Source organism: Giraffa tippelskirchi, chromosome 6 (genome assembly GCF_054371585.1).
Source record: "Giraffa tippelskirchi isolate mGirTip1 chromosome 6, T2T-mGirTip1v1.2.pri, whole genome shotgun sequence".
In the NCBI taxonomy this organism is placed as follows: domain Eukaryota; kingdom Metazoa; phylum Chordata; class Mammalia; order Artiodactyla; family Giraffidae; genus Giraffa; species Giraffa tippelskirchi.
The window spans coordinates 93,549,086-93,576,765 of NC_137280.1; the positions used below are offsets into that span (position 1 = coordinate 93,549,086).

At 48.8% G+C, this 27,680-nt stretch overlaps 1 protein-coding gene across 4 annotated transcripts; it reads left to right on the forward strand.

The window, feature by feature from the left end:
* The first annotated feature begins 1,470 nt into the window (after positions 1-1,470).
* NFILZ (NFIL3 like basic leucine zipper) lies at positions 1,471-27,680 on the forward strand. 4 transcript variants are annotated; one of them, XM_081498051.1, is made up of 5 exons: positions 1,605-1,662; positions 19,192-19,289; positions 19,603-19,921; positions 23,986-24,026; positions 26,886-27,680. In XM_081498051.1, exons 3-4 carry the CDS (start codon positions 19,618-19,620, stop codon positions 24,006-24,008), a joined length of 327 nt encoding a protein of 108 aa, XP_081354177.1. In that variant the 5' UTR covers positions 1,605-1,662; positions 19,192-19,289; positions 19,603-19,617; the 3' UTR covers positions 24,009-24,026; positions 26,886-27,680. The 4 variants fall into 4 exon arrangements, with proteins under 4 accessions (XP_081354174.1, XP_081354177.1, XP_081354175.1 ...); XM_081498049.1 differs by lacking the exons at positions 23,986-24,026; positions 26,886-27,680 and adding an exon at positions 16,593-16,741 and having other exon boundaries at positions 1,635-1,662; positions 19,603-23,542; XM_081498048.1 differs by lacking the exons at positions 23,986-24,026; positions 26,886-27,680 and having other exon boundaries at positions 1,471-1,662; positions 19,603-23,542.

Here is a 27,680-nt window from a genome sequence, read left to right on the forward strand (position 1 = left end):
AGGGTGGAGAGGGGCTTCACTGGTAGCTCAGACGGTAAATAATCTGTCTGCAATATAAGAGACCCGGGTTCGATCCCTGGGTAGGGAAGATGCTCTGGAGTACAGCATGGCAACCCACTCCCGTATTCTTGCCTGGAGAATCCCAAGGACAGAGAAACCTGGCGGGCTACAGTCCTTGGGGTGTCAGAGTTGGACGTGATTGAGCGACTAACATACATACACACACACAATGCAGAGGGAGCCTCAGATTCTTCGCCCCCTCCAGGTCCCCATCCTGCCTCTACAGTCTGTTCATTCCCCTCCAGAGGCCACGTACGAGATCTTTCCCACAAGCAGTTCTGCCCACGTCCCTTCACCTTGCAGGACTCTCTGAATGTATAGTTGGTGATCCTTACCTCTGAGCCTTTGCCCAGCTATTTCCCCTTCCTGGAATGTTTTTTATTCTTGTTTATTGATGCTCACTCAGAAAACTCATACTGGAAAGATTTAGACCTACTTTCTCTCTCTTTTTAAAATTAATTAATTAATTGGGGGCTTCCTGGGTGGTTAAGATGGTAAAGAATCTGCCTGCAATGCAGGAGACCCAGGTTCCATCCTTGGGTCAGGAAGATCCCCTGGAGAAGGGAATGGGAACCCATTCCAGTATTTTTGCCTGGAGAATTCCATAGAGAGAGGAGTCTGGTGGGCTACAAGTCCATGGGGTCGCAAAGAGCTGGGCACGACTGAGCGACTAAGCACACAATTAATGAATTAGGTTACATCAGGTCCTAGTTGCGGCACCCAGACTTAGTTGCTCCGTGGCATGTGGGATCTTAGTTCCCCGACCAGGGATTGAACCCGCATCCCCTGCACTTCAAGGTGGATTCTTAACCACTGGACTACCACCTGGGAAGGCCCCCTCCCACTCCCTTAAAAAAAATTTTTTTTTTTTGATGTGGGCCATTTTCAATGCAGAACAATACTGCTTTTGTTGTTTGTATTCTCTCTTTCTCTCTCTCTCTCTCTCTTTTTTTTCCTGGCCGTGAGTCATGTGGGATCTTAGCTCCCCAGCCGGGGATCGAACCTGCATCTCCTTCATTGGAAGGCAAAGTGTTACCCACTGGGATGCCATGGAAGTCCCTAGACCCACTTTCTCCTGGTGTTCCATGCCTCAGTTTCTTCTGATGGGAAGCCTGGATAGAGAAATTACGTCCAAAGGGAGGAATCAGAAGATCTGCAGGGCACTGGGGAGCCACAGAAGGTGCTTGAGCAGGAGAGTGTCCCCGTGGGTAGATCAAGTGCCCCTTGATCTAACTTGGAAGAGTCTTCAGGGGCTGAAAGTGAGAGGACATAACTCTCTCCAACCTTGGTCCCCAGTAGCTAGATCAGCGGGTGCCTCCTCCCCGTGTGCCCTCCTGGTGGGGCTGCTGCTCCCCGGTGACACCGCTCCCCCCACCCCAGCCTGAGCCAGCCCCCAGCACCTGCTCTCTGGGCAGACACCAGGTGTGTGGGGGAGCACAGGCCTGCAGGGAAAGCCACGAACTACCGGCGGGGGCCGGGTGTCGCCTCTACGGAAGCCCTGGTTGACTCCTCCGCGGAGGAGTCTGAGGCCCCACGCGGCCGATGTGGCTCACGGGGGACTCGCCGCGGATGCTGAGACCCGAAGGTGATCCTCGCAGGCAGGTAGCGGCCCAGCCAGGCTGGTGAACGTCCCGGGACGGGGTTGGTGGGGGGGGGGGGGCTCGGGAACTCACACCGGGACCACCTCCGCCTGGCATCTCAGCCCCTCTCTCGACGAGGTCCTTTCTCGCTGAGATTTCTCCCTCTGACAGCTTTCCTACCTGGCGCCGGCACTTAATGTGTCTCTCTCCCTGTCTTAGCACGCTCTCTCTTTCTCTCTCTGGGTCTCTGGATCTGAGGGTCTGTGGCTCTTCCGGTTTCTCTCTGAGTGACCCTGCCCTGGGTTTCTCTCCCTCTCTGCCACTGTCCCTTCTGTCCCATCCAATCCCCGCTCTCCGGCCTGTGGGGGCGGGGAAGAACAGGCTTCTCCCGCATTCGAGGGTCCCCTTCCTCTCCCTTCTTAGTTTCTGCCTCCTCCGCCCATGTTGCCCATGAGGGGGAGCAAAGGTGCAGGGTGTTGTCCTGGTGAAGGGGCAGGAGGGCTGCCTGGTGCAGGTGGCGTTTAGGACCAGGCCCCATGGAGCCGAGTGTGGGGCATCAGGCTTCAGACCCTAAATGAGGCTGATATTCGTTTTGGGGGCCATTTTGCAGCCATCTTCTCCCCGAAGCCCACCTTTCTCCTCGCTTCTTGCCGCTTCTCCCACCACAGGGCTCCTGACCGCCTGTCGTGTGTCTCGGCTCCTTCAGTGGGTGTTGCCGACCCCCCAAAACCCAGTCTCTGTCCTCCACATGGTGCAGCTGCTGATGGCTGACGTCTGGCTGGCTGTAGCCTGGTCAGCTCTAATGGGATGAAAAAACACATGCATATCCATAAAGGACCCAAGAATGTGGGTCCTTAAGGGAGATTGCAGCCCCCTGGGGATGGGGGTGGGTGGGCAGGAGACTGGGTAGGGGTTTGAGGTCTCAGAAGAGGCTGCTTCAGGGACCAGGGAGGGTCTGCTGTTGGGTGGTCTTGTAAGGAGTCTGGCTGTAGGGGAGGGTCAGGTTTGTTTCTCAAGAGTCTGACTGTGTTCTGAGATCTGGTGGTGAAGCGGCTCCAGCTGCAGTGCAGACCTGTGGGTATTTGTGCTCAGGGTTGGTGTGCTGTGGGGTCTGACTAGGTACTAACTGTAGGGAGCCAGTTATTGTAAGGATTTGAGGGTCCCTGAGCTCTGGCATGTCGGCGATGAGGTTCCAGCGGCCATGGAGAATTGATATGGGTGGCTTGCAGATATGGGTGGCTGTTTGCTGGGGTCTGTGGAGTGTAGGGTTGTAGCTTGTGGGTTGGTGGCCATCAGCTCTCTCACTTGCCCTGTCTCTCCTTCCCTCTCTGCTTCCTTTGTCCATCTCTCTCTCCTCTTTCTCTGTCCCACCATAGCCCACACTGATCCACACACTTGATGATGTGGCTACCATCTGGCCACAGTAGGTGCCTGGGGGCTAATGGTGGGCACTGAGTGTGGAGTCACATGTTCATCTGGAGTAAATGGGCTGGAGGTTTGTGTCTCAGAGACCTTCTCCCGCCCCGGGGAAAGCTTTGTCCCATAAACTTCATCCATCTTCAGAACTCATTTCACCTTGTAAAAAGCCTCCTCCCCCAGCCCCTGTCTCCACAGTCTCTACGAATCTGACTCTTTTAGGCACCTCCTGTACATGGAATCAGACTATTTGTCCTTCTGCGTCTGTCTTCTTTCACTGAGCATCGTGTCCTCAAGGTTTATCCACATTTTGCAAGTGTCAGAATCTCCTTCCTTTTTCAAGGCTGAATAATATTCCATTGTATGTATGGATCCCATTTCACGCTTTCATTCATCTATCAATAGATACTTGGGTAGCTCCTACCTTTTAGATATTGTGAATAATGCTGCTATGGGCATGGTGTACAACTATCTCTTCCAGACTCTGCTTTCAATTCTGTTTACTATATACCCAGAGGTGGAATTGCTGGATCATAGGGTAATTCTACACTTAACTTTTTGAGGAATTGCCAGACTGTTTTCCACAATGGCTGCACCATTTTGCATTCCCACCAACAAGGTACAAGGGTTCCAGTTTCTCCACACCCTAGCCAATTTATTATTTTCTGTCTTTCGATAGAAGTCTAATGGGTATGAAGTGGTATCTCATTGTGGTTTTTTCTGTTTTAAATTTTATTAGTGTATAGTTGATTTCCAAAGCTGTGTTAGTTTCAGGACTTCATTGTGGTTTTACTGTGGATTTCCCTAATGATGATTGATGTTGAGCATCTTTTCCTGTGCTTATTGACCATTCATGTATCTTCTTTGGAGAAATGTCTTTTCAAGCACTTTGTTCATTTTTTAAATTGAGTTTTGTTGTTGAATCGTAGTTCTGTATATATTCTGGATATTAATCCTTCATCAGATATATGATTTGCAAATGTTTTTTTCCCATTTATGAGTCGCCTTTTTACTCTGTGGATAGTGTCTTTTGATACACAAAAGCTGGGTGCATGTGTGTGCTGTCGTATGCTCATGCTAAGTCACTTTAGTTGTGTCTGACTCTGTGCGACCCTATGGACTGCAGCTTGCCAGGTTCCTCTGTCCATGGGATTCTCCAGGCAAGAATATGGAGTGGGTTGCCGTTTCCTCCTCCAGGGGATCTTCCCAACCCAGGGATCGAACCTCTGTCTTTTACGTCTAACCTGCATTAGCAGGTGGGTTCTTTATCACTAGTACCACTGTTATGTGCTCAGTTGTAGCCAACAGTTTGAGACCCCATGGACTGTAGCCTGCAAGGCTCCTCTGTTCATGGGATTTTTCAGGCAAGAATACTGGAGTGGGTTGCCATTTCCTCTGCCAGGGGATCTTCCTGACCCAGGGATCGAACCCGTGTCTCCTGCATCGGCAGGTAGATTCTTTATCACTTGAGTCACCTGGGAAGCTGGGTCCAGGTGAGCTGTATCTGGGGGACCTAAGCTTCCCAGGTGGCGCTAGTGGAAAAGAACCCACCTGCTAATTCAGGAGACAGTAAGAACCATGGGTTTGATCCCTGGGTTGGGAAGATCCCCTGGAGGAGAGTGCGGCAACTCACTCCAGTATTCTTGCTTGGAGAATCCCATGGACAGAGGAGCCTGGTGGGCTACAGTCCATAGGGTTGCAGAGTCGGACACAACTGAAGTGACTTAGCACAGCACGGGGTTCCAACCAGACCAGCGCCACTTCTGATCCAATAAAATAGCCCCTGGGACCAGACCTGGTCTTTTTTTTTTTTAATTAATTAATTAACTTCTGGTTGCACTGGGTCTTCGTTGCTGTGTACAGGCTTTCTCTAGTTTGGCGAGCAAGGGCTACTCTTCATTGTGATGTGCAGACTTCTCATTGTGGTGGCTTCTCTTGTTGTAGAGCATGGGCTCCAGACGTGTGGCTTCAGTAGTTGTGGCTTCTAATGCACGTGGGATCTTCTCACACCAGGAATTGAACCTGTGTCCCCTAAGTTGGCAGGTGGATTCACAACCACTGGACCACCAGGGAAGTCCCAGACTTACCTGGTCTTAATAAATCAGGCTTGGATGTGGGCACCTCCCTTAAAGCAGGGTTTCTCCACACACACTATTGACACTGGTGCTGGACAGTCTTCTGTCCTTTGTATTATAGTATGTCTAGCATCCCCGGCTCCTACCATTAGATGCCAGACACACCCTCCCCTTGTGATGACAACCACAAATGTCTCCAGACATTGACAAACATCCCCTGGGTTTAGAACCACTGTCCTAAAGCAGGAGTGGGAGGTGAGAGGATGCTGTGGGGTTGGGGGTGGGGCAGGCTTTGCAGAAGAGAAGTCAGGAGCCCTGGTACTGCCTCAGGTGATCAAGCCTTGGTCTCCTCACTTGTAGAATGGGAGCCTGGGAGAGATGCCAGGATTCAGTACATGCACTCATTCACTCAACAAGTTGTTTATCAAGCACCTACTATGTGCCTGGCCCAGGGGTGGGAAAACACTGGGGAGAAGAAACCCAGGCCCTGGTCTCAAAGGAGAAAGAGAGATGTGAGTCAATGAATTATACAAGTGAATGTAATAAATGCTAAGTGGTGGAAACACCTTGTTTTAGTAGGTGCAGAGCAGGGGCACATGAACTATCCTGAGAGGTCAGCAAGGGCTTCTCAGAGAGGCTGTAATCCTAGGATGAGAACAGGGCAACCAGGGGAACCAAGGAAGAGCAGTCTGGGCAGAAGGGCCACATGTGCAAAGACCCTGTGGTGGGTTGGAGAGATCAGAAGGCCAGTGTGGTGGGAGCTTGGAGGGGACCAGCTCCATCTGGACTGCGCAGGGTCCCCTGAGTGGGGCATGGGAGCTTTGGTCTTGATCCGTTGAGGGTTTTTCACTGGAAAGTGGTATAATCTGATTTGTGTGGTGAAAGAGATTGCTCCAACAGATAGTGACTGTAAAGTGCTTAGCACAGGCAGGGTTGGGCACCCAAATAGGGCCCCTGATGATGCCAATGGGGGTTTGGGGAACCCAGAGAAGCCACAGGGTCCAGTCACTGCTTGTGTCAAGGTCCCCAGGGACAGCTCCAGACTGTCCCTGGGAACCACGAAGTATCCAGCTCTGGGTGGGGGCTGGGAAAGTGGGGTGTCTCTGCTTTGAGCGCAGTTGCAGAGACGGTGGAGGAGTGGTACCCCTGGCGTGGAGGGCAGGCATCCCAGGGCCAGAAGCTGCTACTCTCATTATGCTCCTGAGCCTGGCTCAGTAGGGAGACCGAGGCCCTGGGGCTCCACAGACACTGAATCCTGAGCCAGGAGCTGTGTAACAGCCTCAAGGTGTCTCGAAACCTCTCATGCCCCACTCCCAGCTGTATCTTAGGTTCCAGAGAGTGGGCTCCAGGGTCCAGATCACCCATGACTTGCTGTATGACTCTGGGCAAGACGCTGTACCTCTCTGAGCCTCTGTGGAAAACAGGGGAGAACCTGACTTCCAGGGAAGCTATGAGAATGAAACAAGATTGTTCATGTTGGTTCATTCACTCAATAAATAGTTATATGAATAGTTATTCGGCACGTACTGCATGCCAGGTGCAGTTGTAGGCACTGGGGACAGAGAAGGGTGCCCAGGGGCTGGGATTCTAGAAAATGAAAGACACTAAGCAAATCAGTCAGTAATGAAAAAGTAAGGGAGATACTTCCTGGGTGATCCAGTATCTGAGACTCCATGCTTCCAAGGCAAGATGCAGGGGGCACAGATTTGATCCCTGGTTGGGGAGCTAAGATCCCACGTGCTGCATGGCATGGCCAAAAAAAAAAAGTAATAATAAGGGAGTGATAAAAGATTCTGATGCTGGGAAAGATTGAAGGCAGTAGAAGGGGAGGACAGAGGACGAGATGGTTGGAAGGCATCACCGACTCAGTGAACATGAGTTTGAGCAAGCTCTGGGAGACGAAGGACAGGGAAGCCTGGTGTGCTGCAGTCCATGGGGTTGCAAAGAGTTGCACACAACTGGGTGACTGAACAACGACAACAAAAGGCATGATAAGTTCATCCAATAAATGCAAAGCAAGAGAGAAAATGAATGGGGGTGTGGGTGACAGTTTAGCCTGGGGGGGTCAGGGCAGATCTTGCTGAGGAACTGAGACCTATTAGGAGGTGAGGGAGGGGTCATGTGTATATCTGGAGGAATAGCATTTCAGGCAGAGGGAACAGCCTGTGCAAAGGCCCTGGGGCAGGACCAGGCCTGGTGTGTTCGGGGAACAAGTGAGGAGGCCTGTGCAGCTAGAGCCGGGTGATCCAGGGGAGTCAGAGCTACTAGGCTCAGTGTAGGTGTGTGTAGGCCCGGGTGGGCCTTGATGGGGTCTGGCCACCTGCAAAGTCATTTGCAGACTTGGCTGCCTGGAAGAGAGACCCTCCTGGCAGGAGACTGAGTGGGACCAGGGGGTGGCTGGGTCCTGGCATTGGCTGGACACGATGTGAGTGGTGACTGAGGCCAGGTGCCCTCAGCCCCTCCCAGTGACACCACCTCTGGGCTGGGGAGGGCGCCTCGAGCTTCTACCCGGCAGCCAGACCTCAGCCTGCCAGGCACTGAGGAGCTGGGGTTCCTTTTGTTTTGGGGGTTCTGGTTTGGGCTGGAGAGATGGGGAGGCAGAGCCTGAGGGATTTGTCTGGCCAGGGGCGGAAGGCTTTAGGTACCGGAGATGGATTTTTTCCATGTGACTTGTAGGAGGTGAGTTTCCGCTGGGCTGTCACTCACAGGCAGCCAACCTGCTGGAGGATCAGGCACCCGCCCCCCCCCCCACCCCCCGCCGCCTCCCCACCGTGGGCCCTGGGTGCTTCCCTGAAGCTCTTGGGATTGACAAACAACACCCACTACCCTTTGGGACTAAGTGTGTACCTGGGTTACTTACCAACCCAGGCACCAACCTTGTACCCATCTGACAGGTGAAAAGACAGGCTTGGCAAAGACCAGGAATTTGTGTCAAGTCAGGATATGTGCCTTGCCGCCTCAAGGATCGAACCCATGGCCTGGCTCCTGACACCCCTCCCCCATCCTCCCCGCCCCCTTCCTGCCAGTTCCTGGCTCCGGGGACTCCAGCTGGGCTTGTGGGCTGGGCACAGAGGTACCAACGGCTTCCGGCCACTCCCAGCACCCCGAGAGGGGAGGGCCGGCCGCAGATCAGAGTGCCTTGCATTTTTCGCCTTGAAATCTGAGTTCCCGCACAGGGTTCTCGGTTTTAGAGGTAGGTTTCGCTGGAGTTTCTATGAAGTAGGGTTATCTCAGAGCGAGAGCGGGCGGCCCGGAGGCGCTATTCGGCGCCTTGAACTCTGTGAGGATGTAGCCTCTTGCAACTCTTCCGTGGAATGGGTTGGGCTGCGCTAGGGCCGTGGGAACAGCTCCTGTGAGTCCTCTCTCTTCCCTGGGTCACCTTCTGAGTCAGAGGAGAGCCACATGAACAGCTTGGGGAGGAAGGCACCTGTTTCTTCACCCCGGGGCCCTGAATCTGGGCAGGGAAGGGTGGAGAAGTCAGAGAGAGTGACTGAGAGAAGCAGTTTCTGACTCCCCAATTGCATAGTTCTTGTGACAGGCAGCTCATTACCACTCGAGATAGCCTCTGCTGGAATTTTTAGAAAAATCTCTCCCTTTCTGTGGTCCTTTCTCTGCCTTCTGGGACTACACAGAGCACATCCCTTCTCCAAATATTTCACTCCTCCTGCATTTACTGAGCATCTGTTCTGGAGACTGGGTTTTCCTTGGTGGCTCACTGGTAAAGAATCAGCCTGCCAATGCAGGAGATACAGGTTCAATCCCTGGGTAGGGAACATCCCTGGAGAAGGAAATGGCAACCCACTCCAGTATTCTTGCCTGGGAAATCCCATGAACAGAGGAGCCTGGTGGGCTACAGTCCATGGGTTCACAAGAGAGTCAGACACAACTTAGCAACTGAAGGACAACAAATTCTGGAGATCGGTGAAGTGGGGAGGCAGACTCAAAAGTGATCCCTGTGGAGGTGATGGTGAAAGCCCCGGGTACGGGGAGCCAGAAGATGCTCCTGGTCTAGATGGAGGGATCAGTCTGGTGGGCTTCCTGTATGAGGTAACATCTAGGCTCAGTTCTGAAGAATGAATAAGATTTGGCCAGGGAATTGGTGAGGGAAGAGAAAGAATGTTTCAGGCAGAAGGAACAACATGTAGAGATGAGAGAACATCTTTTCAGTAAATGAAAGAGGTTCTAACTGACTGGAATGGTGTATTTGAGGAGGGATATTGGGGCTACTGAGGGCAAAATAGGGAGATACTTGAAGCAGTGATCCAGGTGGGAAGAAAGGGGCACTTTTACTCCTCAGACAGGGTTTAAGCCTAACTGTGTTTCATATTGCCTAATTGTTTTGCCAGGAAGCAATTGACACCTCTGCCTTCTAGATATAGAAGTGCCCATCTCACCGCATCCTTGCTCGCATTGGGTTTTATTGTTTTTTAAAATCTTTGCCAATTTCAGTTGGAAAAAAACAGTATCTCATTGTGTAAATGAAAACAAATGAGTATTCCTCTTATAAGGGATGGGGCCAAACCATTTTTCCAGAGGTACATCACCCACATGAATGCCACCTCTTGCCGTTAAGTGTTAAGAAGTCTTACACCTACTGGAGAGTTTGTGGTTATTTGTAGCTTCGCACTTAGCACGGAACAAGGGGAAAGCTCGTGGGCTCCTTTTGGCCACATGGGTGGGGAATTTATGGGCTTACTCTCTCTTCTTTGATTCATCTTTTTTTTTGTCTCACCTTTAAAATTTTCCTTTCAAACTTTTTTCTCTCTCCTGTTTTGGTGGTTGAGACCCCAAGTGACTGTAGTTTGTTCTCACCTGGGGTGTCTTTGGGCTCAAAGAAGGAGTTTGCTCAGCTCCAGGAAGGTGTTCTGTGTGAGACCATCTGGACATGCCAGGTGTCTTGTATACACAACTTACTATTTAATTCTCAAAACATCTGCATGTGATAGGGTCCCTTGAACCCATTTTTATTGTTGTTGTTCAGTTGCTAAGTCGTGTTCAACTCTTTGAGACCCCAAGGACTGTGGGATGCCAGCCTTCCCTGTCCTACACCATCTCCTGGAGTTTCCTCAAATTGAGTCAATGATGCCATTCAACCATCTCATCCTCTGTTGCCCTCTTCTCCTCCTGTGCTCAACTTTTCCCAGCATCAGGGTCTTTTCCAATGAGTCAGCTCGGCGCATCAGGTACCCAAAGTACTGGAGCTTCAGCTTCAGCATCAGTCTTTCCAATGAATGTTCAGGGTTGATTTCCTTTGGGATTGACTGGTTTCATCTCCTTGCAGTTCCATGGGACTCTCAAGAGTCTTCTTCAGCACCACAACTTGAAAGAATCAATTCTTTGGTGCTCAGCCTTCTTTATGGTCCAACTCGCACATCCGTACGTGACTACTGGAAAAATCATAGCTTTGACTAGATGGATCTTTGTCGGTAAAGTGAACCCATTTTATGGATGAGGAATCAGAGGCTCAGAGACCAGCATCCCATGGCCAATACTGGCTATTCCTCTTCTGACATTAAGGTTCTGTTTAATTAAATTCTAAGTTGGGAGGAGAGGGCTGTGCATTGCTCCATACCCCTCGTTCCCACCCTGCCCAGTCAGAGAATGGAAGCCCTGCTTCTCATCAGGAAAGAACTTTGAAGTTCAGCTCAGCAGCAACCTTATAATCCAGGGAAAGGAAAGAAAAACAGACAAGAGAGAAAGGGGAGCCATAGAACACTCTTGGAGAGTCATAGTTGGCCTCAGGGCTCAGGTCCTGAGCTAGTCTTTAGTTCTGGGCTTTTCAAAACTGAGCTCTGAGTACTAGTTCCATTTTGGCCACTAAAATTCCATCTGACCTTGGTAAGTCTGTTCCCAAATCTGGATCTCGGTTTCTGCTTCTACTAGGCAACCCATGTCTTGAGGCTTTGTTTGTTTGTTTTTTTCCTTAGTAACTGTATTTTTCATAGCTGAGCAATTCATTCTTTTAAAATATCTACCTCTTTTTGTTTTATAACCTCCTGTTCTGGTCTTATGATTAGTATTCCCTTCTTTATCTTTTTGAATCACTTTATCTATTCATTGTAAAACTCTTTGAAGATTGCACTGATTATCTCTATTTCTGCAGATGTCAATTCTTCCAATTGGGGAGTTTGTGGCAACTTCATAAAGTGGTTGTGAATTCCTCATCTCTTCAGGATCTCTCCCCCCGTCCTCTGAGTCTTCTGAGAATGTGTGTCCTTGACGTCATATGTTAGGGGGCCCTACATTTCTGTGGGTGGGGGCATCCTTGTCACTGGGCATCTCTGCTTTGATCTCTGGTTCACGTTGGCGCTTCTCTGTATAAGTGTTGGGAGGAGGAACGAGGGAGGTCTCTGGGTGTACTTGGTCTGCCATTTTGAATGAAAGTCCAATTTCATCACCTATAAACTGATACTGTTGTGTTGGATGGACTATAAGAGTTTATCCATTCCATATATCATAGTTTTTGTCTGCTAATCACAAACTCTCAATCCTTCCTTCCCCCATCTCCTCCTCCTTGGCAACCACAGAGTCTGTCCTCTAGGTCTGTGAGTCTGTTTCCATTTTGTGTGGGTATTTTCAACACAGATAACCATTAGCGTCTGGCAGGAGAAGCTTAGTGGGAGAGGATTCTAACCCTACCACCACCATCCAATAAAAAATAGCCCTGTGGCTCATTCTGTACTGTTATGTGCTGGCTGTTCACACATATGATCTCATTCTTTATAGAACGAATGAAGTAGGTACCACTATTACCTTCATTTTAAATGAGGCATTGGAAGCTCAGAGGGGCGACAGGACTTGCCCCCACACACTCAGCTGGGAGGGAGAATCTGAACCCAGGCAGAACTGGCTGAAACTCTTTATTTTGTCTACCCATGCATCATTCTGACAGCCTGGATGTTCATCTCAGCCCTGCCCATTGCCAGCTGTTCGGTACCTGGATCCCTTTTTCCTCTGTGAACACCGACTTCTGTTCTTCAGAGGTGCTGCTGCTGCTGCTGCTGCTAAGTCGTGTCAGTCGTGTCCGACTCTGTGCGACCCTACAGACGGCAGCCCACCAGGCACCTCTGTCCCTGGGATTCTCCAGGCAAGAATACTGGAGTGGGTTGCCATTTCCTTCTCCAGTGTTTAATTTATGCTCTACAGCAAAATGACTTGGTTATACACATATATTCTTTTTCATATTCTTTTCCATTATGATTTTTTTTTTTACAGGATATTGAATATAGTTCCCTGTGGTATACAGTGAAAAGTGAAAGTGATAGTCACTCAGTCATGTCTGACTCTATGCAACCCCATGTACTATAGCGCACCAGGCTTTTCTGTCCATGGAATTCTCCAGGCAAAAATACTGGAGTGGATTGCCTTGCCTTCCTCCTCCAGGGGACCTTCCTGTACTATAGCGCATGTACTATAGCGCACCAGGGTTTTCTGTCCATGGAATTCTCCAGGCAAGAATACTGGTGTGGATTGCCTTGCCTTCCTCCTCCAGGGGACCTTCCTGACTCAGGAATTGAACCCAGGTTTCCTGCATTGCAGGCAGACTCTTTACCATCTGAGCCACCAGACAAGCACAGTAGAATCTTTAAATTTTTTTTTATTTATCTATTTTTATTTTTAGCTGTGCTGGGTCTTTGTTGCTGCATGGGCTTTTATCTAGTTGAGGCAGGCAGGGGCTACTCTCTAGTTCTGGTGTAAAGGCTTCTCATTTGCGTGGCTTCTCTTGTTGCAGAGCACAGGCTCTATGGTGCGTGGGCTCAGTAGCTGTGGCTCCCAGACTGCAGAGCACAGGCTCAATAGTTGTGGAGCATGGGTGCTTTGCAGCATGTGGCATCTTCCCATACCTGGGATTGAAGCCATATTTACCACTGAACCACCAGGGAAGCCCCTAGAGTAGGATCTTGTTGTTTGTCCATCCCATATATAATAATTTGCAACTGGTAATCCCAAACTCTCAATCCTTACCCCCCTTCTCCCCCACCCGCTGCCTTGGCAACACAAGTCTGTTCTCTACGTCTGTGAGTCTCTTTCCATCTTGTAGCTAAGTTCATTTGGGTTGTATCTTAGATTCCACACATAAGTGATACCATATGGTATTTGTCAGAAAGACCTTCTTAACTATGAGAAGTCACCCAGCCTCGCAGCGGCTGACTTTAGTGAATGAGTTCCCTGTCACTTGGGGGAACTGAGAAGAGCCTTGACTGCCACCAGTCAGAGAGTCAGTGGAGGGTGATGGGGCTGGGGTGGAGTTGTGCTGGGCCATCTCTGAGGGAGACCCTTTTCCGGTTTCCTCGTCCCCTCACTGGCCAATTCATGGGAAGTGTCCCCTGACTTGCCCGCCCCCACCAGCGCCTCCCCCACGACCACAGGAAGGCCCAGCCCAGCGCTCGCTGCTTCTTCTCTAAATAAACTCAGGCAGCTGAGCTATCTACTGCCCCATCTCCCTCTGGGTTCCTGTGGAGGTGTCGGGGTGGTGGTTAGGGGGGCCTCTGGCCAAGCCACAGAGAGGAGGGGACTCGGGCAGGGAGCCGCACAGTGAGGCTGAACCCTGTCGGCCTCACGGGCTTAGCGTGAGAGCCTCCGGTTCCTCCTCTAACTGACCACCAGCCCACGCACCGCCTTCTTCCCTGGGTATCTACTGGCTTTGACCTGGGCTTAGATGACCCTTAGGCTGTTCTCCTCCCTTTCTAGTCCAGCTGGCTCCCATCCTGTCTCCCAGAGCCAGAGTAGTGCCCTCTGGACGCTGGTCCCAGGGTCCTGGGATATGCCTTTGACACCCATCATCTCCTGGCTTTGTGAGGGCAGGGAGACTGTTCAGTTTTCCTCTGCTGTCCCAGTAACCACCTTAGAACCTGGCACAGTGTTGTATGAATGAATGAATAAATATATGTCCCAAAGTGTTTTGTGAAGTCAATATTTCATGGCCAAATACATTTGAGAACTTCCAAGTCAAACACAAGTTAAACCTTTTTGCAGGACTTGTCAGAGCCTTTAATGATTCTCCTGTCTTTGTGATTTTCATATAAGAATGAGGAATGCAATATTTTCCAAATATATTTGTATCTCTTTTTTTGGCAGAACGCTGTTGCCACTGGGATTTTTTTTTTTTTTAATAATTTTATTTATTTATTTTTGCTGTGCTGCACAGGGTTTGCTCTAGTTGTGGTGAGTAGAGTCTATTGTCTAGTTGCAGTGCTTGGTCTTCTCATTTCAGTGGCTTCTCTTGTTGCAGAGTACAGGCTTTAGGGTGAGTGGGCTTAGTAGTTGCGTCTAGGCTCCCAGGCTCTACAGCACAGGCTTAATAGTTGTGGTGCATGGGCTCAGTTACTCTGCAACATGTGGGATATTCTTGGACCAGGGATTGAACCCCTTGTCTCCTGCATTGGCAGACTGATTCTTTACCACTGAGCCATCAGGGAAGCTGGGCCACTGGGATTCTTGAGAATAAACTTTTGCAAAATGTGGGTCTAGGATTATGGTCAGAATTCCTAGGAGTGTTCTTATTTGACTGTTTATGCCTCTGTGCTTTTTCAAACATGGCCAAGAGCACAGAATAAAAGACTAACTTCAAACAATAACATTAGAGGAGAAAAACTGCATCCCCAACTCAAGAAAGCCACTAGAATTCATCTCAAAACCCAGTGCTGAGTTTCCTGGTGGCCAAAGCAAGGAGGCTGATGAAGTCGGTTTTACAGTTTTAGGTTGGCGGTTCAGCAGGAGGGCCGAACATTCTCTATGTGTGAACAAGATTCTGTTTTTCTTCATTTATGTGTCTATTCACTCATTCAACAATTATCTATTTACCCAGTAATATCTATGAGCCCAGTGTCAGGCACAGGCATACACTGGTAGACCAAAAAAAAAAAAAAGGCACGTGCTGTCCTCATGGAGGTTATTCAGTGGTTTTTTGGAACAAAATTGTCAGCCCTCAGTGTCCACTTTTCCCTTGAGCCCATTCTGAGTCAGAAGGCTCATACCTTGCTCTGGTTTCCCTCTCATCCTGTTTTGCATCAGAACCACAGAAGGTGATGACATCCTAGGTGCAGGGAATCCAGGGGTTCAGTAGAGACCAGATCTTTGTATCAGAAAATGGGCTATGGTAAAGGAGGTGGTTCCCCATCCTTGGGGTGTCCCCGGGGCATCTTTTCTGAGCTCCACGCTGCTGCTGCTGCTAAGTCGATTCGGTCGTGTCCGGCTCTGTGCGACCCCATAGACGGCAGCCCACCAGGCTCTGCCGTCCCTGGGATTCTCCAGGCAAGAACACTGGAGTGGGTTGCCATTTCCTTCTCCAATGCATGAAAATGAAAAGTGAAAGTGAAGTCACTTAGTCATGTCCGACTCTTCACGACCCCATGGACTGCAGCCTGCCAGGCTCCTCCGTCCATGGGATTTTCCAGGCAAGAGTACTGGAGCTCCACCCTAGGGGTTGGGAATCTAATGACTTTGCTTCTTCTATCTGCTCCTTGTGCTCAGTCCCTTAGTTGTGTCTGGCACCATGGACTTTAGCCCTCCAGGCTCCTCAGTCCATAGGATTCTCCAGGCAAGAATACTGGAGTGGGTTGCCATTTCCTCCTCCAGGGGATCTTCCTGGCCCAGGAATTGAACTCGCGTCTCCGAACTCGCGTCTCCTGCACTGTAGGTGGATTCTTTACTGCTGAGCTACCGGGGAAGTCCCCATCTGTTCTTCTTTAATTTTTTTTTTGATTGCATCTGGTCTCTATCGTGACATGTAGGACCTTTGTTGAGTCATGTGGGATCTCCAGCTGTGGTGTGGGGCTCCAGAGCACGGAGGCTCTCGAGCTGTGGTACTTGGGCTCCAGAGCGTGTGGGCTCAGTAGTTGCTCCAGGGGATGTGGGATCTTAGTTCCCTGACCAGGGATCCAACCCACATCCCCTGCATTGCAAGATGGATTCTAAACCACTGGACCACCAGGCAAGTCCCCTGCTCCTATTCTTAACATCCTAGTTCTTCAACACTAGTCATGTGGGAAGTTCTTATCAATTGCTTTCTTATTAGTTGGATGGATGGGTGGACTCATGGAGGGATATATAGATGTATAAACGGATTTGTGGAAGGATGACTGGCACATAGGAAGGATGTGTTGGATGAATGAGAGAATGGAGGAACAGAAGGTGGGTGAGTGGGACCAATAAATGGATATATGGATGGAAAGATGCATAAAGGTGCAAAATTATTATTATTAAAATATTCTTAGTGTGGTAAAATACACATATCATAAAATTTATCACCTTAACCATTTTTAAGCATACAGTTCAGTGGTATTAAATATGTTCACATGACACGGATTGTGCAGCCATCACCACCATCCATCTTCATAACTCTTCTCATCTTCTCAAACTGAAATTCTATATCTGTTAAACACTAACTCATTTCTTTCCCTCAGCCCCAGCAACCACCGTTTTATCAATACTTTCTGTCTTTATGGCTTTGACTACTCAGGGCTTCCCTGGTGGCTCATATGGTAAAGAATCTGCCTCCCATGAGAGAGACTCAAGTTCAATCCCTAGGTTGGGAAAATCCCCTGGAGGAGAGCATGGCGCCCCACAGCAGTATTCTTGCCTGGAGAATCCCATGGACCGAGGAGCCTGGTAGGCTACAGTTCTTGACTACCTTAAGTCCCTCCAATAAGTGGAACCATACGAAAGGAGCATTTATTCTTTAGTCATTGGGTTATTTCAGTGAGCATAATGCCTTTAAGTTGCATCCACATTGAAGCATGTGTCAGAATTTTCTTCCTTTTTTCAAAAAAATTCTTTTTATTGTAGTATAGTTGATTTGCAACATTGTGTCAGTTTCAGGTGTACAACTAAGTGAATTGGTTATACATATGTGTGTGTGTGCTAAGTCACTGAAGTTGTGTCCTACTCTTTGTGACCTTATGGACTGTAGCCCTCCAGGCTCCTCTGTCTATGGGATTCTCCAGGCAAGAATACTGGAGCGGGTTGCCAAGCCACTCCCACGAATGGAAAATACATCTCTTATGTCTCCTGTGTTGGTAGGTAGGTTCTTTACCACTGGCATCACCTGGGAAGCCTTACACACTGGATATATACCCAAAAGAATTGAAAGCAGGGTCTCCTTTTAAGAATTTCCTTCCTTTTAAAGGCTGGACAATATTCTGCTGTATGGATGGACTGCCTATCCATTCATCTCTTGATGGACACTTGGGTTACTTCCACTGTTGGGCTATTATGAATGATGCTGCTATGAACATGGGTGTACAAATATTTCTTTGAGACCTTGCTTTCAATTCTTTTAGGTATATATCCAGTGGGCTTCCCAGGTGGTGCTAGTGGTAAAAAACCCACCTGCCAAGGTAGGAGACGTAAGAGATGAGGGTGGTTCGATACCTGGGGTTGGGAAGATCCCCTGAAGAAGGGTATGGCAACCCACTTCAGTATTCTTGCCTGGAGAATCCCATGGACTGAGGAGCCTGGTGGGCTACAGTCCATGGGGTCACAAGGAGTCAGACACGACTGAAGTGACTTAGTAGATATAGCCAGAAGTGGAATTGCTGGATCATGTGGTAATTCTATTTTTAATTTTTTTTTTGAGGAACCGTCATACTGTTTTCCACAATGGCTACACCATTTTACATTCCCACAAGCAGTTCATAAAAGTTCCTGTTTCTCCACATCCTGGCCAACCCTTGCTACTTTCTGCTGTTTTGATAGTAGTTATCTGAGGAGGTGTGAGGTGGTATCTCATTGTGGTTTTGATTTTCATTTCCCTAATGATTTGTGATACTGAGTATCTTTTCATGTGCTTTTTGGCCATTTATATAGCTTCTTTGGAGAAATGTCTACTCAAGTCCTTTGTTCATTTTTGAATTGAGTTGTTTGGTGTTTGTTGTTGTTGAGTTTTAGGAGTTTCCTATATATTCTGGATACAAATATCTATGTAATCTGCAAATTATATCAGCTTTATGATTTGCAAATATTTTCTCCTATTCTGTGGGTTGCTTTTTTATTCTGTGGATAGTGTCCTTTGTTGTGCAAAATTTAAACATTTTCGTGAGGTCCAAGTTGTCTATTTTTTCTTTTTCCTGTAGGCACAATATTATTTTAAAAATAAAGCTAACAGTGAATGAATTGACAGATGGATGAGTGAATGGGCAGGGAATAGACAGAGGATTGTACAGTCAAATGGGGGATGGATGGGTGTCCTTCACTATCTCCTGGAGTTTGCTCAAATTCATATCCATGGAGATGGAATTCATGTCCATGGAGTCAGTGATGCTATCTAACCATCTCATCCTCTACCACCTCCTTCTCCTTTTGGCTTTGATCTTTCTTAGCATTAGGGTTTTTTCCAATGAATCAGCTCTTCTCATCAGGTGGCCTAAGTATTGGAGCTCCAGCCTCAGTATCAGTCCTTCCAATGAGTATTCAGGACTGATTTCCTTCAGGATTGATTGGTTTGATCTCCCTGCAGTCCAAGGGACTCTCATCTTCTCCAGCACCACAATTCGAAAGCATCAATTCTTTGGGACTCAGTCTTCTTTATGGTCCAGCTCTCACATCTGTACATGACTGCTGGGAAAACCATAGCTCTGACTATATAGACTTTTGCTGGCAAAGTGATGTCTTTGCTTTTTAACATACTGTGAAGTTTTGTCATAGCTTTCCTTCCAAGGAGCAAGCATCTTTTAATTTCATAACAGCAGTCGCCATCCGCAGTGATTTTGGAGCCCAAAACAATAAAGTCTGCCACTGTTTCCACTTTCCCCCCTTCTGTTTGCCATGAAGTGATGGGACCGGGATGGATAGATAAATAGATGGTGGTTGGTGGATGAAGAGATGAATGGATGGAATGGGAGTTGGCTAGGTAGGTCGGTGAAGGGTGTATGACTGAGTGAGTGGGTGAATAGAAGACCTTATGAATATATATAAGTAGGGTGGATGGGCAGGTGGAAACCTCTGGCTGTAGATGGAGATCTTGGTGTACAACCTTGGCACTTTTCAGGTGAGTAGTGGCTTATCTTTTGACCCCACCTTGGCTCAGTTTAACTCCATGGACACACATTCTCTTTTTCTAGGTTCGGCTTTCCTCCTATATCTCTGTGGGTCTCCAAGAATCCTACTCTGGAGCTCAGATTGAACTGAGCCCTTGGCTTGTGTGCTGACCTCCTCAGCGGTAAGAACTCCTGCGAAGGAGCCTCCATCTTCCTGAGGATATGGTACCCAACCTACTCTCCCTAACTCCAGTGGCTTCCTTTTAAGCCAGAAATCCATCCTCTCTCTGGCAGCCTCAGACATCAAACCGTCCCATCAGCTCCCCACTCTTTCTGCTACACTCCTTTCTGCCTCCACCCAGCTCTCCAGCCCAGTTTCCACTCTTTCCCCAGCCCCTCCCCTGGGGAAGGGTGGAGATACAGGATAAATTAGATGGAGGAGTCATTCAGGTCAGTTTCCGGCTTCCAGTCCAAGAATTCTTCTTTCCTCCCCAGGGCTCCCAGGCGACCATGGATGTGGGTCTCTTGGTCCTCCCGGATGTACCCCAGGGTCACCGCAAAACCCTGCCGGGAGCTCGGGTCCGAGGTCCGGCCGTGCGCCGGCAGCGGGAGTTCATGCCGGAGGAGAAGAAGGACACGGTTTACTGGGAGAAGCGCAGGAAGAACAACGAGGCGGCCAAGAGATCCCGCGAGAAGCGCCGTCTCAATGACGCGGCCCTGGAGGGCCGGCTGGCCGCCCTGCTCGAGGAGAACGCTTTGCTCAGGGCTGAGCTGCGGGCGCTCAAGCATCGCTTTGGCCTCCTGCCCGCCACGGGTGGGACCCGGACCCTGCCTACTCTGCTATGGGATTCTCCCTGGCCTGGAGACCCCAGTCCTAGGGCTGACCAGACCCCGACTCTACCTGGCTCCCATGGCTGCCTCTTGAGACCGTGTTCCCTGGACGCTGGGGTGCCAGGATGCTGGCGCTGCCTACTGGCTCACAGGTGGACTAGCCTGGCCACTCCCCCCAGGTCCCTCCAGGACCCTGCCTCCAAAAGAGTGGACATGGCCTTGCAGGCTGCCCTGCCAGCTGCCTTCTTCAGCTGTCATCTCCTGGATAGGCATGGGGGCCCCAGACCAGAGCTCAGGCCCTGCTGGGGGCTGTGGTCACCCATACCCACCGCTTGCCGGGCCTCAGGGTCCTCGGACGTGTTGCTGACACCCGGTGTTGATCCCATGGGATTGCCTCCCAGAGTGGCCTGCCCTGTCCCTGATAACCGTCCCCGGGAGGATCTGGCTCAGGCCTCCCTGCCCCACAAATTGCGAATCAAGTCCCAAGCTTCCAGCAGAGTACCTTGGGGCTGGGAGGGTGGTGGGAGCCCCATCTGAAAGCTTCCCCTGGGCAAGGCCAGGTCTGCAAGGGTGTAGTAGGGACTGATCATGGGTTTGTCTGTCTTGGCTTTGACCCAGCTCCAAAAACTGGGCAAGGCTGGGGGTAGAATCCACTTTTTAGTGTCCAGACCAGATTTTTAAGAGGAGAGTCTGCGGGACCTTGGGTCATACCATGGTTCCTATTCTGCCTGAAATATGTTTTGGGTAGTCACTTTTTCTTCCTCTTTCCATTTATCCATTCATCCATTCATCCATCAATCCATCCACCCATCCATCCTTCTGTCTACCCTCCCATCCATTCATCCATTCACTGATCCTTGCGTGTGTACATCTGTCCACTCATCCATCCACCCACGCATCCATCCTACCTTTCATTCATGTATCAATCTATCTATATACCCACCCATCCATTCATCTATCCACCCATCTATGCATTTGTCCATCCATCCATTCTTCCTTCCTTCCATCTGTCTATTCATTCATCTAACCACTCAGCCATCTAATCACATCAACTCACCCACCCGTTCTCCCTTTCTCCCTCCCTTCCTTCCATCTATCCATCCTTAGATCTATTGATCCATCCACCCAACCACTTTGCTCTGAATCTACACACCTATCCATTCATCCATTCATCTACCTGCCCATATGTCTATCCATTCATCGATTCTTTTATACATTTAATCACTCATTCATGTGCTCAGTTGACCATTCATTTATTCTCTCACTCATTTATTTACAATTCATAGTGCCCAGCTTAGTAACAAGCATGAGGCCACCTTCCTGGCTTTGGGCTTCCTATTCAAGGGGGATGGTGGGGACTGGGAACAGACATACTGAGGGCCATATGAAGGAGGAGGTAACATCTTAGGATGTCTGACCCCTCACTTCTTGTAGGGGTGGGTGTGTGTGCTTACCATCTGGTGTGGAGGTCAAACTTACCCAATTCAGGTGGCTTCCTCTGTGCATTGAGTCACAGCCTGAGACTCTGGAACAGACCCTCAGTATCTAAGGGTGTGTATGTCAGTCTTCTCTCTCTCCCTGGCTACTTGTACCCTAGAAGACTTCTCAGCTCCCATACACATCCTGGGCTTGGAGACTTACATCTCCCAAGAAGATCCTGAGGAGGCAGGAAGGAGGGCTGCCTGGAGGAGGCAGCTCTAACCTGTTCCCTTCTTAGCCAGAGCCCACTGTTGGAAAGGGGTAGACTGCGGGTGCAGAGAAGTTGGCTCTCAACACAAAGATGCCACACAGTTGTGGCTGATCATGCATAGAGGCCTTAAATACAGTCTTGGCCCCAGAAATGTTAAAAAATGCTAACAAGCAGACAGAAGAAGGAAGTTGGGGCATAGCATACCACCTCTGGGAGATGTGGGTAGTTTGGTGCTTCCTCTTGGTGATTCCACTCACCTGGTGTGTCTGAAGTGTCTGAGCCCAGCTCACTCACATCCCATGTACTCAGGGAATGGGAGTTGGCAGCCCTCGGATCATTCAAGTCCCTTTTAACCTTCCAGCTCCAGTTGGAAAAGCCCAGAGAAGGATCTGCCTAAAACAGGTCATAGAATTTCAACATCAGGAGGGGCTCCAAGAATCTAGTGATGAGTGGTTATCCAGTCTCTACCTGAATTCCTCTAGGGATGGAGAACTCACTCCCTTCAAAACCCCATTACCATTCCTTCTCTAGAGCCAGAACCCACTGCTTGCAAACTTCTACGTCTGATCCTATTCTTACCACAGGGGACCACTCAGACCCCCTCCCCTATCCCTCCCTCTACTTGGAGGTGGCCTGTGGAGCCTCTGGTTCCTCTTCTCCAAAGTAGAGACCGCCACACCTACCTCAGATGGTTTGAGAAGATTAAATCTCATTTACTGTGTGCATAGCACTTAATACGCAAGTGTTCGATAGATGTTAACTCCTCTCTCTTCTTTTCCTTTTTAGAAAGCACTCACGCTCCCAACCCCAGACTAGTGCTGTCTTCAGGGGAAATGTCCTCTCATTCTTCAAAATTGTTTCCCTTCACCCTGACCTGGCTCTTTACTATTTTTTTTGTCAGTGCCATTTATATATGATGGCTCTTGGGACTGAGTATGAATCATTTCTTCAGTCATCAAATACATATTTTTTTCAATAAATATTTTTTTGATTGCCTACTCTGTGTCAAACAGGAACTGGATGAGGGAAGAAGTATTCCACACTGAAGTGTTTGCAAGTTTCCCACAAATGTCTAAACTGTTCGCCCAAGACATGTCGATTACTCATTTGATGGGCTCTGGGGCCATAGGTGTGGCCTCTGCCCTCTGACAGCCAGTGGGCAGCTGCAGCCTTCCATTTGGCCACCTGGGAGTTGCTGCTGTAAGAAATATCCAGTGCCATGTCCCACCCTGGGGCATCCATGGGCTCCTTGGGTCATGTCTGCAACAACATGATTGAATCGGGGACCAGATCTTAGGACACCGTGCAACCACATTTTCCTCTTCCACCCATCCTTGTAGGCTGGGGAGATTTCTTTGGCTATCAATGCATGAGATTCCCTTCCTGCTTCGGGTGTGCCTGGCTCATATTGAACGTGCAGCAGGTGTTGAATGAAAGTTTCTGCCCACCTGATTTGTAACTGCTGGGGGGAGAGATAAAATGAGTTGAAGATGTTGATGAGGCCATGTTTCTCTGCTTTGTCTGCAAGGGTTCACAGACATATCTTGGTGGAACCCTGTGCTACCTGGATCCTTGACACTCAAGTCATGATCCATGAGCCAGCATAACCAGAATCAGTGGGAGCTTGTTAGAAATGCAGAGTCCCAGGCTCCTCCCTGAACTGCTGAGTCAGAAGCTGTGGTTTAACAAGATTCCCAGGAGATCTGTATGCACGTTGAAGTTTGAAAAGCACTGACCCAGAGCAGAGGTCGACAAACTTCCTGTATGGAGGGGCCACAGAGTGAATATTTTTGACTTTGTGGGATGGCCGCTGTTGCTTCTGCTCCATCTTTTCATTGTAGCACGAAAGCAGCCATAGACAGTATGTAAATAAATGGACATAGCTGTGTTCCAATAAAACTTTATTTACCTAAACAGGTGTAGCCAGAATTGGCCTAAGGGCCATAGTTTATTGTTGGTATATATCCAGGAGAGAAATTGCAGACCTGTATGGTGTTTGTCTTCAAACTTGACACTGTCAAAGTGTCCCACTGAGTGGTATTACCAATTCACACTCCTTTGCATGCAGAGGATGTTCGTGTTGTGCTGACATATGATGATTTTTATGAACTGTTTGGTTTTTGCCAATCTGGTGAGTGTAAAATGAATTTAACCTGCATTCATCTGCTGAACATCTTTGCCAAAATCTGTTGGCCACTTGGGTTTCCTCTTCTGTGAATTGCCTGTTCTGCTAGGATATTTACCTTTTTCTTGTTGATTTCTCAGAGCTCTTTTTATATCCCAGATATACATCCTCTGTCACATACAAACATCGCAGCGGTCTTGCCTGACTTGTCTTTTCATCTTTTTTCTGGCAGGTTTTGTTGAAGACAAGTTCTAAAATCAGATGTTGCCAAATGTATCCTTTTCTATTACAGTTGTACATTTCTGTCTTGTTTAAGAATCTTTCCATGCCTCAAGGTCATGAAGATAGTCTCCTAAATGTTCCCGTAAATGTTTACAAGTTTTGCTTAACCCATCTCTTTGTGTGTGTGTATGTCATCTTGTGGTGGGTTGTGGTTTAGTCCCTAAGTCATGTCCAACTCTTGCAACCTCATGGACTGTAGCCCGCCAGGCTCCTCTGTCTATGGGGTTTCCCAGGCAAGAATACTGGAGTGGCTTGCCATCCCCTTCTCCAGGAGATCTTCCCGACCCAGGGATCCAACCCTGGGTCTCCTGCATTGCAGGCAGATTCTTTACCATCTGAGCCATCGGAGAAGCCCTTCATCCTCACAGAGAATGTAACTAATCTTGTTTCCCTTTCTGCTTTGGCCACCAGGGGGCTTGGGGCTAAACTTACAGCTCAGTCATCATAACCGTTCATTCATTCATTCACTTAGAAAATTCCTTTACTCATTTAGGAAATATTTATTGATCGGATACCATGTTCCAGGCACTGAGGAAAGAGCAATGAACAATCTTGACTGTGGTGCCAGCAGCCTAGTGAGGGAGACATATAAAATAAATAAACAAGAAAAAATGTATAGTAGGGTCAGTGGTGATAACTGTCATGGAGAACAAAGAGGTAAAGGGATTGGGAAAGGTAGAATTGGGTGAATTATAAAAATTGAAACTGAGAGATCAGGAAAAGCCCTGCTGAGAAGGTGACATTTGAACAGAGACTTGAGGGAGCTATATATGTATTAGGGGAAGACCCCCTCCTTTGGCGAAAAGAACTGTCTGCGCCCAGGTTCGGAGACAGGACCATGCCGGGTGAGTTGGTGAAATATGGAGGAAGCTCATGTGGCTGAGGCTGTGATAGAGGGGGAGAGTGGGAGGAGGTGGGGACAGGGAGGTGATGGGAGGCAGGTCATGCAGGGCCTGTGGGTCGAGGTGAGGACTCTGGTTTCCTCTCCGAGTGAGATGGGGGTGCCGGGGAGTTTCTGAGTGTATTTCTGCTGTAACTGTCCTTCTTCTCCACCCCACTCCATCCTGTGGTGTGTGAGACTGAGTGAAAATAAATAAAGCCGCCACACAAGCACAGGAGAGCTGGCTGGCTCATCATCTTGAGAAAGGGGGTGACTGACCACAGCCTTGCTGTGACTCATCTTCCCACGGGTGGCCACAGGGTGCCCCCCCCCCCCCCGCCAAGTTGCTCATCTGTCCTTGTTTCCGACTCTCTCTGAGCTGTGAGGGGAGGAAGCAGGTAAAGCTGCCCCATGAGGAGGATTCATGGAAGGAAAGTACACGTGGTTTTCTTTTCTGCTTTGTAAAACTCCCTTCCACAAAAACCCATTTAAGGCAAGTATGAGAGGGTAGGCTTTGAGGTGTGAATGTGTGTCAGTGTAGGGGGAGGGGTGGAATGCCAGAAAGATGAAGGACCTGCTGAGGCAGGGGAAGGGTCAGCAAGGTAGTGAGCAGGAGCAGCTGAGGTGGAGGGGGGCTCAGGTAAATTGGAAGGGCTGGAGATAAGCTGGAGATAATTGGCTCTGCAAGACCAGAGGGTGGAGGAGGTAGAGGTTTACACCTACCCTACAATGGCTGTGAGCCCCTGGAGTCTGTCACCCAGGACAAGTGGGCTTATCTCTTGGCTGCCTGTTCTGAGCTGGTCCCTGTGCACTGGATTTTATTTCATCTTCAACAAAAGGCTTCATTATTATATCCTCATGAACAGACAGAGAAACTGAGGCTTGGGGCAGTTATATGCATGCTGCCTAACCTCAAACAGCCAGCAGCAAATGGGCCATTTTTCCCTGCTCATCACTGCACTGGTGTCATGGCCAACTTTCTCTTCCTTGAAATCCTCAAGTCTCTGTCCTTGCTATTCCTTCTCCCTATAATACTTTATTTACCTTCAGTCTTTAAATGACTCTCTCTTGGTTCCAACACCACTTTTTTGAAAAAAAAATTTATTTATTTATCTATTTATTTAGGCTTGTCCAGGTCTTGGTTGCAGCATGTGGGATCTTTAGTTGGAGCATGCAAACTCTTAGTTGTGGCATGGAGATCTAGTTCCCTGACTAGGGATTCAACCTCTGCCCCCTGCATTGGGAGTGCAGCGTCTCAGCCACTAGACCACCAGGGAAGTCCCAAACACTGCTCTTTTAGGAAAGACTATCCCTCAACACCCACTGTGAAATACCAGATATTAATATTTATGTCAATCCTACACACAGTGAGTTTTCCATAAATATCTGTTGAATGGATAAGCAAGTTGGATAGGAACAGTTGATCCTCTTAGTAACAACTTTGACTGCTGTTAAATCCTGTGTCAGCAGTGAGAAATTGAATATTTTATGCCATATCAGTAAACAAGGATGTCACAGTTCATCAGCGATTGCATCCCTCCAAGGTGAGCCAGTGAGCCCTAAGAGCACTCAGGAAGGAGAAGATACCTGCAATCTAGCAGCCATCCCTGGGTTGGGAAGATCCCCTGGAGAAGCAAATGGCTACCCACTCCAGTATTCTTGCCTGGAGAATTCCACGGACAGAGGAGCCTGGTGGGCTACAGTCCATGGGGTCGCAGAGAGTTGGACGTGACTGAGCAACTAACATCTTCAGCAGCCATCAGTGACTGCAGCCATTCTCAACGGTGAGCACCAAGGGAGCTCAAGATGTGAAGACAAAGGATACTGGCCCCAGAGAGCTGAGATGCATAAGAAAGGAATGATTTCAGTGACCCCAGGCTCTTGCATCTTCCCATACATAGAAAAGCGCTAAATTCCTAAACTTGGGATATCTGATTTTCCTTAATTAACAATCATCTTTTGATGTTCAGGTACTTACCTTTTATTGCAAAACTTTTAAATAACCTGTCTCTTCCCCTGCCTCCTTGGAGGAGCAGTTCTCTCGGGGTCATTTGAGATGCTGTCTCCCAGGTTTAAAGTCTTAAAAATTTCCACTGAATAAAACGTAACTCTCAACGATGAAGGTGCTGTGGGGAAGGGGACCCCATCTGTTGTTTCCCCTGGGGAAGCCCAGTATCCGGGACAGGACCTCTCAAGCAGTAGGTGCATGATTAAATACTGTTGTACTGAATCTGAGCATTGAAGAGGAAGTTGAGGCTATGTTACTGGGCAGAGAGAGACAGGAAAGGACAGTGTCACATGGGTCATTCATTCAGTCACTGACAACTTTCCAGAGAGGATGAAACCTTGTCCTTTAGAGCCTGTGCCTTTGAGGAGAAGGACAACCACTGAGAGAACCAGAAGAAAGTCAAGATTATGTCAGATGCTGCTGAGGATTGTGGGCTGAGGTGTCTGGGGATGGGGGAGGTCAGGGAAGGTCCCTTGGAGGAGGTGACATTTGATCTGAGATCTAGAAAGCATGAATGTAAGAAGCCAGTCCCTGAAGGTCACCTGTTGTATGATTCCATTATATGAAATATTCAAAATAGACCAATCCACAGAGGCAGATAGTGGTTGATGGTTGGTTGTCAGAGGCTGGGGGGTGGGGAGGGGGGAGTCAGGAGTGATGACTTCATGAACAGGGGGTTTCCTTTGGAGGTGATGACAATGGTTTGGACTGAGATAGAGGTGGTGGTGAATGCATTAAATTCCTTGGACTCATTCAA